General features: G+C 38.4%; 1 protein-coding gene across 2 annotated transcripts in view; it reads right to left on the bottom strand.

Moving 5' to 3' along the window:
- The window catches only part of ILRUN (inflammation and lipid regulator with UBA-like and NBR1-like domains), a 94,034-nt gene that overhangs the window by 42,143 nt on the left and 38,429 nt on the right, over positions 1-13,462 (bottom strand). The window contains exon 3 of one of the 2 annotated variants that reach the window (XM_072833369.1): positions 8,080-8,277. The exons of the other annotated variant lie outside the window; for it this stretch is intronic. Within the exon in view, the coding sequence (XP_072689470.1) occupies positions 8,080-8,277 (198 nt within the window). The remainder of the gene's footprint in view (positions 1-8,079; positions 8,278-13,462) is intronic. 2 annotated transcript variants of the gene reach the window in all.

Genomic DNA, 13,462 nt, shown 5'->3' with positions numbered 1-13,462 from the left:
TCATCTCAAAACAAAGTACAAGCAAAACTCTTAGAAATCAAGTGGGAGGGGGGAACGCCTGAGTGGTGCAGTTGGTTGAGTGTCTGACTCGTGGCTTCAGTTTGGTCATGATCTCAGTGTGGGATCCATGCTCAATGTGGAGCCTGCTTGGGATTCTCTCTCCCTCCCTCCCTGCTTGTGTTCTCTTTCTCTCACAAATACATAAATACACCTTAAAAAAAAAAAAGAAAAAAGAAAGAAATCAAGAGGAACTGGAAGAACACTGATCACTACAAATCAAAATCCAGAGGTTAACAGGTACACATAGCATTCCTTTCTAGAGCCCCAAGGTCCAATACTGACAACTCTCTTTGTAAAGAAAGGGAAGTACAAGCTCTTTAGAGATAAAAGGAGAAAAATAAAGAAAGCTTTAAAAAATGTAATTTTTTTTAGAATGAACTGATTTCTAAATGACAAGTATCTTTGCTGTTTCAGGGAAAAACCCCTTAGAGTATTATGGGGCTAGAGTCAAAGCATCATTTACAGGAACAGAATGCATTTGCTTTTCAGTAAGGAGACACCCTTTTCAAAGACTCCCACCTTTAACTACAAGACTAATGGGAGGTTTCTAAAAATACAGTAATGGCTACATTCTGAGCAGTAATTGAGGAATATAAATTCCATCTGAAAAACTAAGATATCAGATAAAGCTTAAGAGACCAATACATGGATCATTTTAGACACTAATCATCAATCTGTTACAAAATAACCACACAATTTTCAGCAGGTTTATAGCACATACTGATAAAGTAGGTATTCACGATTTGAATGGAAAGCAATTATGCTTGCTTCCTTACTTTTATAAGAGATATGATCTGGCCTAATTCAGTAGAAACTGCACACAATGGCACTTACTAAAAATTCCCATCATATGATAATCCAGTAAAACCTTAAGAATTTCTCACGTGAAACAATTTCAACATATATGGACATATTTTTTTTTTGAGAAGTGGAAATATACATATCCCGTCATGTCCTTTTTTCCTCATTTTTATTATTTCTGAAATTAAAAGTATCATATAATCAAATGTGTTCATTTAATATAATGGCTCTACCCTCCCCTCCCTGCAAGAAAGGTAATCATTAAATGAATGATGTATATTAAAATTGCTATCACATAAGATCAAAGAAATGCAGTTTTTACGTGTTTTACTATGATAGGGTTATGCTAAGTAACAACACTTTTTAAAAAAAATATTTTCTATCTGACTTTTTTTTAAAGATTTTTATTTATTTATTCATGAGAAACACACACACACAGAGAGAGAGAGAGAGAGAGAGGCAGAGACACAGGCAGAAGGAGTAGCAGACTCCATGCAGGAAGCCTGACATGGGACTCGATCCCAGGTCTCCGGGATCACAGCCTGGACCGAAGGCGGCGCTAAACTGCTGAGCCACAGGGCTGCCCTAACTAAAAACACTTTTAAACTAGATCCAGCCCCCAGCTACAGCCCTTACCAATGCATACACACAAAAGAGTTAGGGATTCTATATACGTATTTTTTTTAAAGATTTATTTATTTATGATAGACATAGAGAGAGGCAGAGACACAGACAGAGGGAGAAGCAGGCTCCATGCTGGGAGCCCTATGCGGGACTCAATCCCGAGACTCCAGGATCGCGCCCTGGGCCAAAGGCAGGCGCGAAACCGCTGAGCCACCCAGGGATTCCCTATATACATATTTTTTTAAAAGCAAATTATGCTTAAGTATTTAATCTTTAAAATTGTCAGGGATTTTATAACTATTTTCTTTTTAATAAGAAATATATTCATATTTTAAGAAAGAATTATATTTGGTTAAAAACATTTTTAAGGGGGCTCTTGAGTGGCTCAGTGGTTGAGTGTCTGCCTTTGGCTCAGGTGTGATCTCAGGGTCCTGGGATCAGCTTGCCACAGGGAGCCTGCTTCTCCCTATGCGTATGTCTCTGTCTCTGTCTGTGTGTTTCTCATAAATAAATAAATAAGATCTTTAAAATCAAAATAAAACAACATTTTTTAAGGAACTGTCATGTCAATCCCTAAATTTTGAATCCTTGAAACCTAACATTCTAGATCAGAGAAGTTTCTGTTAACAACAAAAGGGCTTTAGCTACCATAAGAAAAATAGATGCTGCTTTCAAATTATATTTTGCCCTTCTATCAAACATATATACACACACACACACATATATGTATTAAACGTATATATATACATATATATATGTATATTCTTCTGATTTCTTGATTTTCTATGTTCCAAACAGGTTCATGACACATATGTGCATTTTAGAGGCTAATCTGAACACTACAGCCATTTTACATTGCCTTCGACTCATTTGGAACTACCTAGACACAACCACCAAATAATTACCACCATCTGGTAACACTACCACCAACAGTAGGCTTTCTTCTCTGAAGCTGAAATAGCAAATCACCTGATAGACTTAATATTAATCTTACAACATAAACATATTTAAGGATTCCAGATTCATTTACATTTGAGACGTCCCTTCTAATAAAAACATTTCCTACACAAGTCACAATCAGCTTAGGCTAGAAGGGCTACTCATATTTCTGATATTACAGAATTCTAGAGACCAGAATCCAAACAAAGAATGCCTACTGAGGATCTTCTAGAAGCAAATGAGGCAACCTTTTGAGTATAACATATAAAAGAGAAAAGTTCTAATGGTAAGGTCAACTAAATAGACATTTTTCCAAAGATATCTAGATGGCTAACAGACACATGAAAAGATGCTCAGTAACACCAATCATCAGGAAAATGAAAATTAAAACCAAAATGTAATACCATCTCGCACCTGTCAGAATGGTTATTATCAAAAGATAAGAAATATCAAGGCTTTTTGTTTTTTTTAAAGTAGGCTCCATGCCCAACATTGGGCTCAAACTCACGACCTCAAGTCATTCTTTAACTGGAGAAGATGTAAGAACTTTAAAAAGTTTTAGGAAATAAACTGTGGTTTATATAGAGCACCCAATAAGTTTCCTAGCATGTGGGACTTATTATGGCTTAGGAACTTAATAAGGTAAGTTCCAGGGGCACCTGGGTGGCACAGTCGGTTAAGCATCTGACTCTTGGTTTCGACTCAGGTCGTGATCTCAGGGTGGTGAGGAGCCCCGCATCAGGCTCCCTACTCAGCAAGAAGTCTGCTGGAGATCTTCTTTTTCTCTCTTCCTCTCTCTCTCCCACACCTGCTCTCCCTAAAATAAATACATCTTTTAAAAAATGAGGAAAGTTCCATTTCTACCTCAGAAAAATGAAATGAATAACATGTAAGTATTTAATGTACATTTGCAATGTCCCTAGGAACCCATGTGAACTATTAAAAAGAAGAGCTACTTCAAGCGGGAGAAACCTTCATTAGCAGATGATGACCACACTATTACTTCATCTTAGCTTACTTCACAACCAGAATGCCTACACAGGAGTAAATCTCTCTTACAGAACTGGGAAGAGGGTACTCTATTATTGGAAGAGAGGAAGCATATTACTGTTGGTATCAAGACTAAAATGGTGACAACCACTCATGCTGCTTACTGCTTCCCAAGAGTCAAGTGTCCTAAGTGTTCTTAAGAAGTGTGCCATCTGGGATCTCTGGGTGGCGCAGCAGTTTGGCGCCTGCCTTTGGCCCAGGGCGCGATCCTGGAGACCTGGGATCGAATCCCACGTCGGGCTCCCAGTGCATGGAGCCTGCTTCTCCCTCTGCCTGTGTCTTTGCCTCTCTCTCTCTGTGTGTGACTATCATTAAAAAAAAAAAAAAAAAAAAAGTGTGCCATCTTCTAGAAGGCAGGAACTCCTTTGAAGAACACTGATATTTACCCAACTACCTAAGAGTCGCCTCACCAATATTAATCCCATCCTCATCCCTAACTTACTCTAGAAATGTAGAGAAGACTTGGGGACTAATACCCCATCTACCCTAAGCTCTGACAGGAACCAATACCCTGCAGTCAAAGTTTCTTTGTGAACCCCATGTAGTAGTGAAGACCAAATTAATGACAAAGATCATTTTATCAAAATGATAAAACTACTTTTCTTAATTTATAGCTATAATTTATAACTTTTACTGAACACCATATTATTATCTCTTGTCTTCAGTTTCCTCATCCATAAAATGTAGCCAATACTTCCTTTATAAAAAGTAATTTATATGTACACAGCCCAATACAGTGTCTGACATACAGCAGGTATTAAATAACAGGTTGCTTTTATCTAAAAAGCAAATCTGTAAAAGAAGATAAAAGAAAATATTTGGGTTTGAAAATAAAGCTGCCAGGAATCAGATATGATTAGAAATGTGTGTGGTCAAAAAGGATTGCTGGTAAAGATAAATATGTGAAGCTAAGGTATTTAGTAAGGGCCAAGGGCCATATACACACACCCCACATAATGAAGAACTGTCCATACAACACACCAACAGCACCTCTCTTGAGAGATTTTCAGAGCACAGCCAACTGAAAATGGGTAGGTGCCCCACTTTATAAATTATTCAATATAGCAAAAATTCCCTTTGAGGACAAGAAATGAACTGAAACAACAGAAGTCTTATTATAAAAAATAAAGAAAATTATTCTTTCTAGAGAAGACCATCTAAAGACTGTAGAAGAGACCACCCACCAAAAACAAAACAAATAAACTTTGCTGTTAAGACAGGAAGATGAGACCCAAGGTAGTTACCTAACTTGTACAAGTTTGTGTCCAGGCAACCTAGGCCTACTTTCCAAACACTTTCCACTATACTATACTCTATGAGCTTACAAGGTGAGAGCAGAAAAACTGGGAAGGGTAAAGAATGCTTAACAAGGCAGGTTTTTTTTCATGTGCTCATAGCTATGGTTTTATGTATACTATATCACATTCTGCCAGCAATCTACCATGTCTGCTATCAGCATGTATTATGATCAATAGTAATCTGGATTCAGTGAAATATTGTAATATTACAGAATTATATTCTTTACTAGAGAAGATGAACCGTTTACAAACTCTAGGTCACACAGCACCAGAGGTCATCAGAGAAGGCAAGAAGGCAAACAAAGCTTAAGGAGGCTCCTAATTCAACAAGATCAGTTTCATTTTTAGGTTTTCCCTTTTTTTGAAGGGGCATTCATAAATGCTCTTATAAAGGAAAGGGTTCTACTGATTTTTTTAAAATGCTTTGAAAATCATGGAAGTAAATCAATTATTAAGATCTCTTGAAGATATTAGATTTCACAAAGTCCTGAGAAACAATTCACAGATTATATGACCACAAAAGGCTTTAAATTCTTTATTGCCTCCAAAGCTAGTATATTTATATCTACCTCTAGAATTGATGACAGATGTTATAGGTACAAATTTTAATGTCCCACATAGTGATAATTTTTATATTACCACTAAAACACACCACACGACCAGAGTTTTGAAACACTAGAGAACAGTAAGAAGCAGTATCTTTGCATCAAAGGGATTTTTTTTAAAGTCACATCCCTCCCTTAAAAACACTGACATTCATTTAAAAAAAATCTCCACTCTGCTTTGGGCTCAGCTTTCTGAAGTTACAAAATAAATAAGACATGTATCACCTTACGTTTTAAAGGTATGTGAGGGATTCATCGAATTTAATTGGGTAGAAAGAGGAAAAATGCCAAAGAGACGTAAGGGGGTAAGTGCAGAGAAACTGCAATGGCTGGCGGGGAGAAAATGCAAATGGGATCTCAGCAGTGGAAGAAGCTAGTTGATCCTTGAACAACATAGGTTTGAACTGCCCAGATCCACTTATACATGGATTTTTTTAAAAATAAATATAGCGCAGTACTGTAAATGTATTTTCTCAATTTTCTGAAAAACAGCTTACTTTACCAGAACAGAACAGCACAGTATATAATACATATAACTACAAAACATGTGTTAATTAGCTGTTAATATTATTGGTAAGGTTTCTGGTCAACAGGCTATTAGTAAAGTTTTCGGGGAGTCAAAAACTTATGGGGGCATCTGGGTGGCTCAGTTGGTTGAGCATCTGCCTTCAGCTCAAGTCATGATTCAGGGGTCCTAGGATGGAGCCCTACATCAGGCTCCTTGCTCAGCAGGGGAGTCTCTCTCTCTCTCTCTCTCTCGTTCTCTCTCAAAATAAATAAATAAAATCTTAAAAAAAAAGTTATGCTGGATTTTCACATGTCAGCATCCCCAACCCCCTATGCTGTTCAAGGGTTAACTGTACAGGTACAAAGGTTCTTAGAAAAAGTAGCCTGAAAAGGGAGTCCAGAGGGAAAAAACAAGTAATTTCTGCATTCTGATACATGATTGCATATTCATTTGTCATTCAACAAATAGTTCACAGTCTAGCAGGAGAGAAGGATGAGTAAAAAGTAAACAAACACCTAAAATACAATGTGTCAAGCGTAATAACAAGCTCGTGCATAATATTAATGAAAAAAGGAGGGATGAATTTCCATGGGGTAGTGAGGAGAGTAAGCAAGGAGGGAAGGAGGAATGGTGACTTCATCCCTGAGGATGAATTTACTGGAAAGAGAAAAGATATTTCTGGCGATAGGAACAACATGAGCAAGGACATGGTGAAGTGAAAGCATGTGGTGTCTTTGGGGACTGGCTGTGGGGGAGTAAAGAGGAGACTGACAATGAAAGTGAAAATGAGGCCAGATCGTGAGCAGCTTTAAGCCCCACGCCAAGGAACTGGGCTTCAGGACAGTAGGCAGGGAGGTTTCAGGCAAAGAATGATGTCATATAAGCACTATGAGACACCCTTTCTAACATTAAGATTTTTTTTTTGAGGCTACTAAAAATATGTAGTTTCCCCTGGTTGCAAAAACACAGAGACGAACATTAATTCCAGGACCCCTTGAAATCACTCCAAAGGCCCCACTGGCCTTGGGTCCAGTTAGGAGCTCCCAGAGGGTGGGAACTATTCACTATATATATTTTTTTGGATTACCAGGACATGGGATATAGTGGAACCAAGAAGAACCAGTTTGTGACAAAGGACGGTTAAGACTGAACAAAATATGACTCCAAGGTTCCTGACTGATCACCTCGGTGGGGTGTTGTTGAGAAGAATGTAAGTTTTGCCTGGAAGATAATAAGATTCAGAAATCTACAAGATGTCTACATGTTCTGTCCAAAAGCAGTTAAAACATAGGGTTGGAGCTCCAAAAAGAGTTTGCAGACACAGAGATGAATCTGAACATTGCCATGTACACTGAACTGGTGACAGCTGAACCTACATGGATGGATGAGGTCACTGAGCATGAAGAGGACCCAGCTCAGACACTAGCAATCCTGGGGCAAAGATGAAACTAGACAGAGAGAGATCATTCAGAAGAGGAGAAACAAGACAGGTATCATGTGAGCCTAGGAAGATATAGATTTCAAAAAACACTTGGAGCAGGTGCCAAATGACAGAGGGGTAAGCTAGTATGAAGACTACGTGGCTGCTGAATTTGGAAACTGGGTAATCTCTGATTTTCATTTCTCTAGAGTGGAGAAAGAATAGACTAGGTTGAAGAACAAATGAAAAAGGGAAGAAGAGGCAGTTTAGCTTACTCTGCTCAAAAAGTATACCCATAAAGAGTGGAGAGAGGTGTCGTCAGGTCCTCAGGTTGGGAGAAGTACACACATTATGCATTATCTTTTTTAGGACTTATATCTAGAGACTCTGAGAACAAGGACTGCCTTTAGCATTTCTATAGCACCTACTAGATTATATAATAAAAAGAGCAGAACTACTAAATCATTGTTTAGAATGCACAATAGATATATATCTATATATCTATATCTATCTATATATATATCTCACACACTATCTATATATATATCTCACACACTTCACTAAATTTTAACTAAACTGCTAGTGTAAAAGGGAGAGCACTAGACTGAATCTGTTAGATAGTCACTGAATGAAAATCATTTACCTGCATGGGGTGACTGTTTAAAAGAGGTCATGCCTTGTTATGTAATTTGACAGGCTCTGTGAGCAACACTGGGAATGCTGTAAGATATTACCTTAATTCCTTCACCCCGGGCTGCATAAGAACATACTCACCTCCATAGTAGAGTCCTGTAGCAGTGCACATCCGCCACTGTCCCTGATACATTCCTGCTCTGCTGGGGCTGCACATCTGGACGCTGACATCTGCAATCTCCTGGGGCTCTAGCGATCTCACCATCACCATGTTCACATGTCCAAATTGGTCTCCCCCGACATATTTAAGACAAACCCCTGGAGGCCAGGCCTCTGCCCCTGAGTTCAAGCAAAAGAAAAAAATGTTAGGCAATTAGTGGTCCTATGCTGGGTGCAGTTCATTACAAAACTGTAGAAGAGCCCTTTTTCTCTTTCACACATACGTGAACCTAGCCACATATCCTTGAGCTATAAAATGTCACAAGACTGACCAGAAGGAATTATCAGAGTTAACAACCTCTGACCAACAGTCTATCCCTAAGATAAGGCACATATGACCAAAGCAAGGCAGTTCCTCAAGAAAATGTGTTTTAAGAGACCCCAGGAAAGGCCACCCATCACACCGAATCTGCAGAACCTAACTAAGAATGATGTCTGCGAAGAGCTGTGGAAATGAAGCATAGGCCACATCTTTGGAGGCCTGCTTTCTTCACTAAGGTTACTTACACATGCCCATTTTCACTAGAACTTTTTAAGCTAATTCTAAGTAAAAACATATTTGATTGTCACCAGTTTTTCTATCAAGGCAAGCTGATGAAACACATGAGGAATAATTTCTATATTATGTTCTTTTTAAAACTTTTCCCCTGATGTATGACTTTTCCTTCTGGAGTCCTTAACTATGAAAAGACCAAGGTGCAAATGACCCTACAAGTTCGAGAGAGAGGAGTCAAGTGAAAGTTTCATTTTCAGGTTCAAACAAGTAGTGGGGAAAACAGGAACAGTGGGGTGAACTCCCCTGGTAACAACACACTGATCTGTGGTCTCAGAGGTGAATGACACCAGCAAGAGGTACCTGCACAAAGAGTAGGAATAGCAATACAAAGACAAGGCACGGGCAGAAACGTCTTTCCTTCTTTGGTCTTTCCTCCTTTGGAAGTGACAAAGATCTTATTTGGGTACCTCCTCCTGTGTACCTGTAAACTAATCCAAAATAAGCAATCCATATATGGACTAGTTCTGAGAGCCAAAGGGCCACACAGTGACTAGAGGCTATCTTTCTGGTGAAATCTCTCCAGTATACTCTTTTTTACTACAGACAGAAACCTCTATATATCTTTTGGGGGGGATACATAAATTCACTATAAAAAATAAATCACTGTGAAAAAATGGGCATGGCAGGACTCTAGGACAAAGCATGCTTGAAATGTAACTCCTGAGAGCATTCTAGGATGCCTCAATACCTTGTTCTCAAAGTGTGAGACTGGTTTTGATATACTCGATGACTTACTACTGAAAAGGGAATCACAGAGAAAGGTAACTACAGCTCTACTGCTGAGATCTCAGTCCCATAACGAATGGCACATTCTGTGGCTCTTGGATCTGAAGGGGTAGCAGATGAAACAGTAAGCACAATGTTTTGTCAGACCCTCTTAAAAACATACCTGCTAGCAAAGTGCTCTCCTTAAGTTAACATTATAAAGGGCAACCACTGCTGGTGGAAAGCTTGTGATGATACCCTGGCAATACATGCAAATTGTTTCTCATTTCTGGAGCCCATGGTCTTGGCAAAAGCGTATTTGTCTGAGGTCAAGAATAGTAGCAGCTGGCATGGAGCACCTTGGAAATTGCCAGTCTCTTTAAAGACCAAGATCCAAGAGAAAAGTTAAGCTGCTATATTAGGGTTGAATTCACAATTATTCTTTCAAACACACACACGTACACATGCACACACCTGTAACAAGACATGTTAGTATGAAAACCCAAGAATGTCTGATTTTGAACTTCTAAGAAAATGAAAACCAAGACTGGGTGTGGGAAATACTTGGCTGTCCTGCACAGACAACCATAAGCAGCTGAGATGGACAGAGCTCTCAGCTATGCAAAAGAGGAGTGCCAATATTCTCTAGGGAGACTGCGTTAGTTGGTAAACATGAAGCGATTAACAAATTATGCAGCTACTGTCCTGATCTTTTTTAATATGCCAGATACTCTATTCGTATGGTGCCTGGGGAGCTTGTTGGAGAAAAAAAGTTGATGAGTTATCCACCATCAACCCTAAAGTATTAATTTACTATAAAGTGAAGAACCAATCATTTACCTTATAAGAATTACCAATAGTGTTTACTAAGACATTTAGTTCTTACAGCCTGGTAAGTCATGTAACTCTAAAAAGGTCAAAGATACTAGTTCTTAACACAGAAGGAAAGGAAATACTGGTAAGGGGCATGGACCACCAGCATATCTAAAATCTAGATTTGAGAAGTATAATACAACAGACCTTCATATTAAGTCTCAGTTACAAATTGGCTTAATGGAGGGTAGATACATCTAAAAGAAAAGAAAGACCAATCTGTGTTTTATGACTTAAGTATCACAAGCACACATTTGATCAAGGCTATGATTCTCCAGTTATCATAGAATATAATTTTATTCAAAAAAATTAAAAGTAAAAACAAAACAAAAAATCCTGACATATGGCAACTTGAGATGATAGAGAACACGGCAAAAAATGAAATAAAAGTCCACCAGTTCCAGAAAGCCTGGATTTACTAGGTATAAGTGATTACAGAAACAGTTGGAAGATAGTAAGGAACATCCAGAGACCAATGAGGAAGACAAACCTTGATAAAGACCTATTCTTTTTAAGCCCTAAAAGTCTGGAGACTACATTTCAAATTAAGCTGCATGTGAACAGGGACTTCATTGATCTTGTCACTATTTTCTTCCTGTACTTGATATAAAGTGACTGGAATATAATAAAATTTGCTGAATGGATGAAGCAGAATTGCCTTTTCTATAGTCGTCCTGAAGAGAAAGGCAGAAATTAACTGTTTTAAGGAGCCAAAAGAAAAATGGAGGAAACAGTTGTTCTTTCTTAAGTTCTTTTCTCAACTCTTATGTTCACAAATAAAGTTGACTGTGAAGCCACTTTCTCATACAACAATCACACATACTTTGCCAAAGTCCAAGAAACACCAGAGTTATACTCAGCTTAACATTCACTATGACTGGAAAACAGAGCATGGTTGTAAAAACTCAGAAGCTAAAGTATTGGTAAAGAAAACTGTCTATTTTCACCTTGGAGAGGCAGTTTCAAATTTTTACTTTCAATTTTGATTATAAGACTTCCTGTTCAAGTTTCCCAAGCTTCTAATACTCATATAGTGCCAAAAGTCTGGATCCTGGGATTCTGCATCTATGTCATGAAATGTCTGACTTCTGTTTTTGCATGGTCTGTATCTAAGGATTTAAACAATATTAAAAGTTGAATTTTAAACAATGTGTAACATTTATCTTCTTTGGGGAAACTGCTGGGACAGCTATATGCAATTCCTTTACATCTCATCTGTTGTATATTTGAATGCCTGACATGCCTGAAACATGACAGCAGAGAGATACCATGAAAATTATTTATGAAACTATTTCAGTGAGCACTTCTCTCGTGGAGAAGGTTATGAATGAAAGTAAAAGAGCCAAAGGAGAAATAGCTAAGGCCTGCCCTATTTCTGTTACTATATTTCCAGGAAGAACTCAGGCCAGATTAGGATGACGCCGATGCCAGTACACGTGCATGCTTTCCCTCTTTAATATCTATTACTTAGTTATGGAAGGTCAGTTTCTCCTTAATCGAATGGAAAGCATGCAGCTTATAGATACAAAACTATTTAAAAATGGATGAACAATTTCCAAAAGGATAAAAAAAATCTTTGTGTTCAAAGTAACTTAAATGGTAAAAACTCCAGCCAACTGTTGCCCAAACTCTTCAAAAAGTGTTCAGGCACAAGAATGGCCTTTCAAAGAACAAACAATGCAGACCCAGAGGCTGTTTTAAACTGGAGTTACCATGCAAAAGCAGGCGGAAAGAGCAGCGAGCCCCACCGATACAGATTTTCTCCAAGTCAAGGTGAAAGAAAGGCAGGCTCTTTGGGGTTCTGATCTGACATTTAACAATTTTATATCAACCCCTCCCAATTCCCCATTAACTCAAGGAGCTGTGTGGTAAGTGAATGGATGTATCAAGAGGATGTTTGACATACAAATCGGTTTCTGCAAAAAAGAGTAGCTCAAATATTTCAGTGGTACTCTCAGAACTTTTAATATTTAAAAACACTATAAAGAATTCACAGCAAGCCAGACTATTTTCAGTAGTTTCACTATAAATAAACAAGGTCTTAATTTTTTAAAAAATAAAACTGAATTCATGAATAAGCTTCAAAAGCAGTTTTGAGCAGCAACTAGAAGGTTTTAGTAATTCAAAGAAGAAACATGATGAACAGAAGCTGAACTAAAGAGACTGTTTTAGGGGCACCTGGGCATCTGACTCTTGATTTCGGTTCAGGTCATGATCTGGGATCAAAGGATCAAGTCTCACATTGAGCTCTGTGCTCAGCACAGAGTCTACTTGGGATTCTCTCTCTCTTCCTCTGTCCCTCCCCATGTAAGCTCATTCTCACTCGCTCTAAAAAATAAATGAAATCTTTAAAAAAGAAATTGTTTTAATACTTTTAAAAGCCTACAACACTGGGACGCCTGGGTAGCTCAGCAGTTGAGCATCTTCCTTGGGCTCAGGGTGTGATCCCGGGGTCCTGGGAGCCAGTCCCACATCGGGCTCCCTGCAGGGAGCCTGCTTCTCCCTCTGCCTATGTCTCTGTCCCCTCTCTGTGTCTTTCATGAATAAATAAATAAAAATCTTAAAAAAAAAAAGGGCCTACAACATTAAGAAAAGAAAGAAAGAAATCAGACCAATAAAAGGGAAAGAAATCAGGCAAAAATAATTAAGCTTTGAAAAAAAGCTTCTTTTTTGGAAAAAAAAAAGAATTTCAAGAAAAACAGAAAACATGGCTATTTTCCCATACCACCATGTGTCCCTCAAACTAACAATGCCCTACACAGTTACAACCAAAAGGGAAAAGAAGCTAATGAAAATTTTATAAAGCCATGGATATCTCCAGTCATCTACAACATCGGGTCAATCCGGATTATACACTGAACTTTCATCCAAAGGAGAGTTACTCCTAAAAAAGTCAGAAAAACTAAGAATAAAACTTTGGTACATTAGTTAGTATATAAGGGGATCCCTGGGTGGCGCAGCGGTTTAGCGCCTGCCTTTGGCCCAGGGCGCGATCCTGGAGACCCAGGATCGAGTCCCACGTCGGGCTCCCAGTGCATGGAGCCTGCTTCTCCCTCTGCCTGTGTCTCTGCCTCTCTCTCTCTCTCTGTGACTATCATAAATAAATAAAAATTAAAAAAAAAAATGCTAGCTTAGCCAGTCTTTCCCCATCATAAGAAAATTACAGTACAA

The sequence above is a fragment of the Canis lupus genome, chromosome 7 (assembly GCF_048164855.1).
Source record: "Canis lupus baileyi chromosome 7, mCanLup2.hap1, whole genome shotgun sequence".
Taxonomy (NCBI): domain Eukaryota; kingdom Metazoa; phylum Chordata; class Mammalia; order Carnivora; family Canidae; genus Canis; species Canis lupus.
The sequence above is the reverse complement of the archived record's forward strand: the minus strand, read 5'-3'. Positions and strand labels throughout refer to the sequence as shown.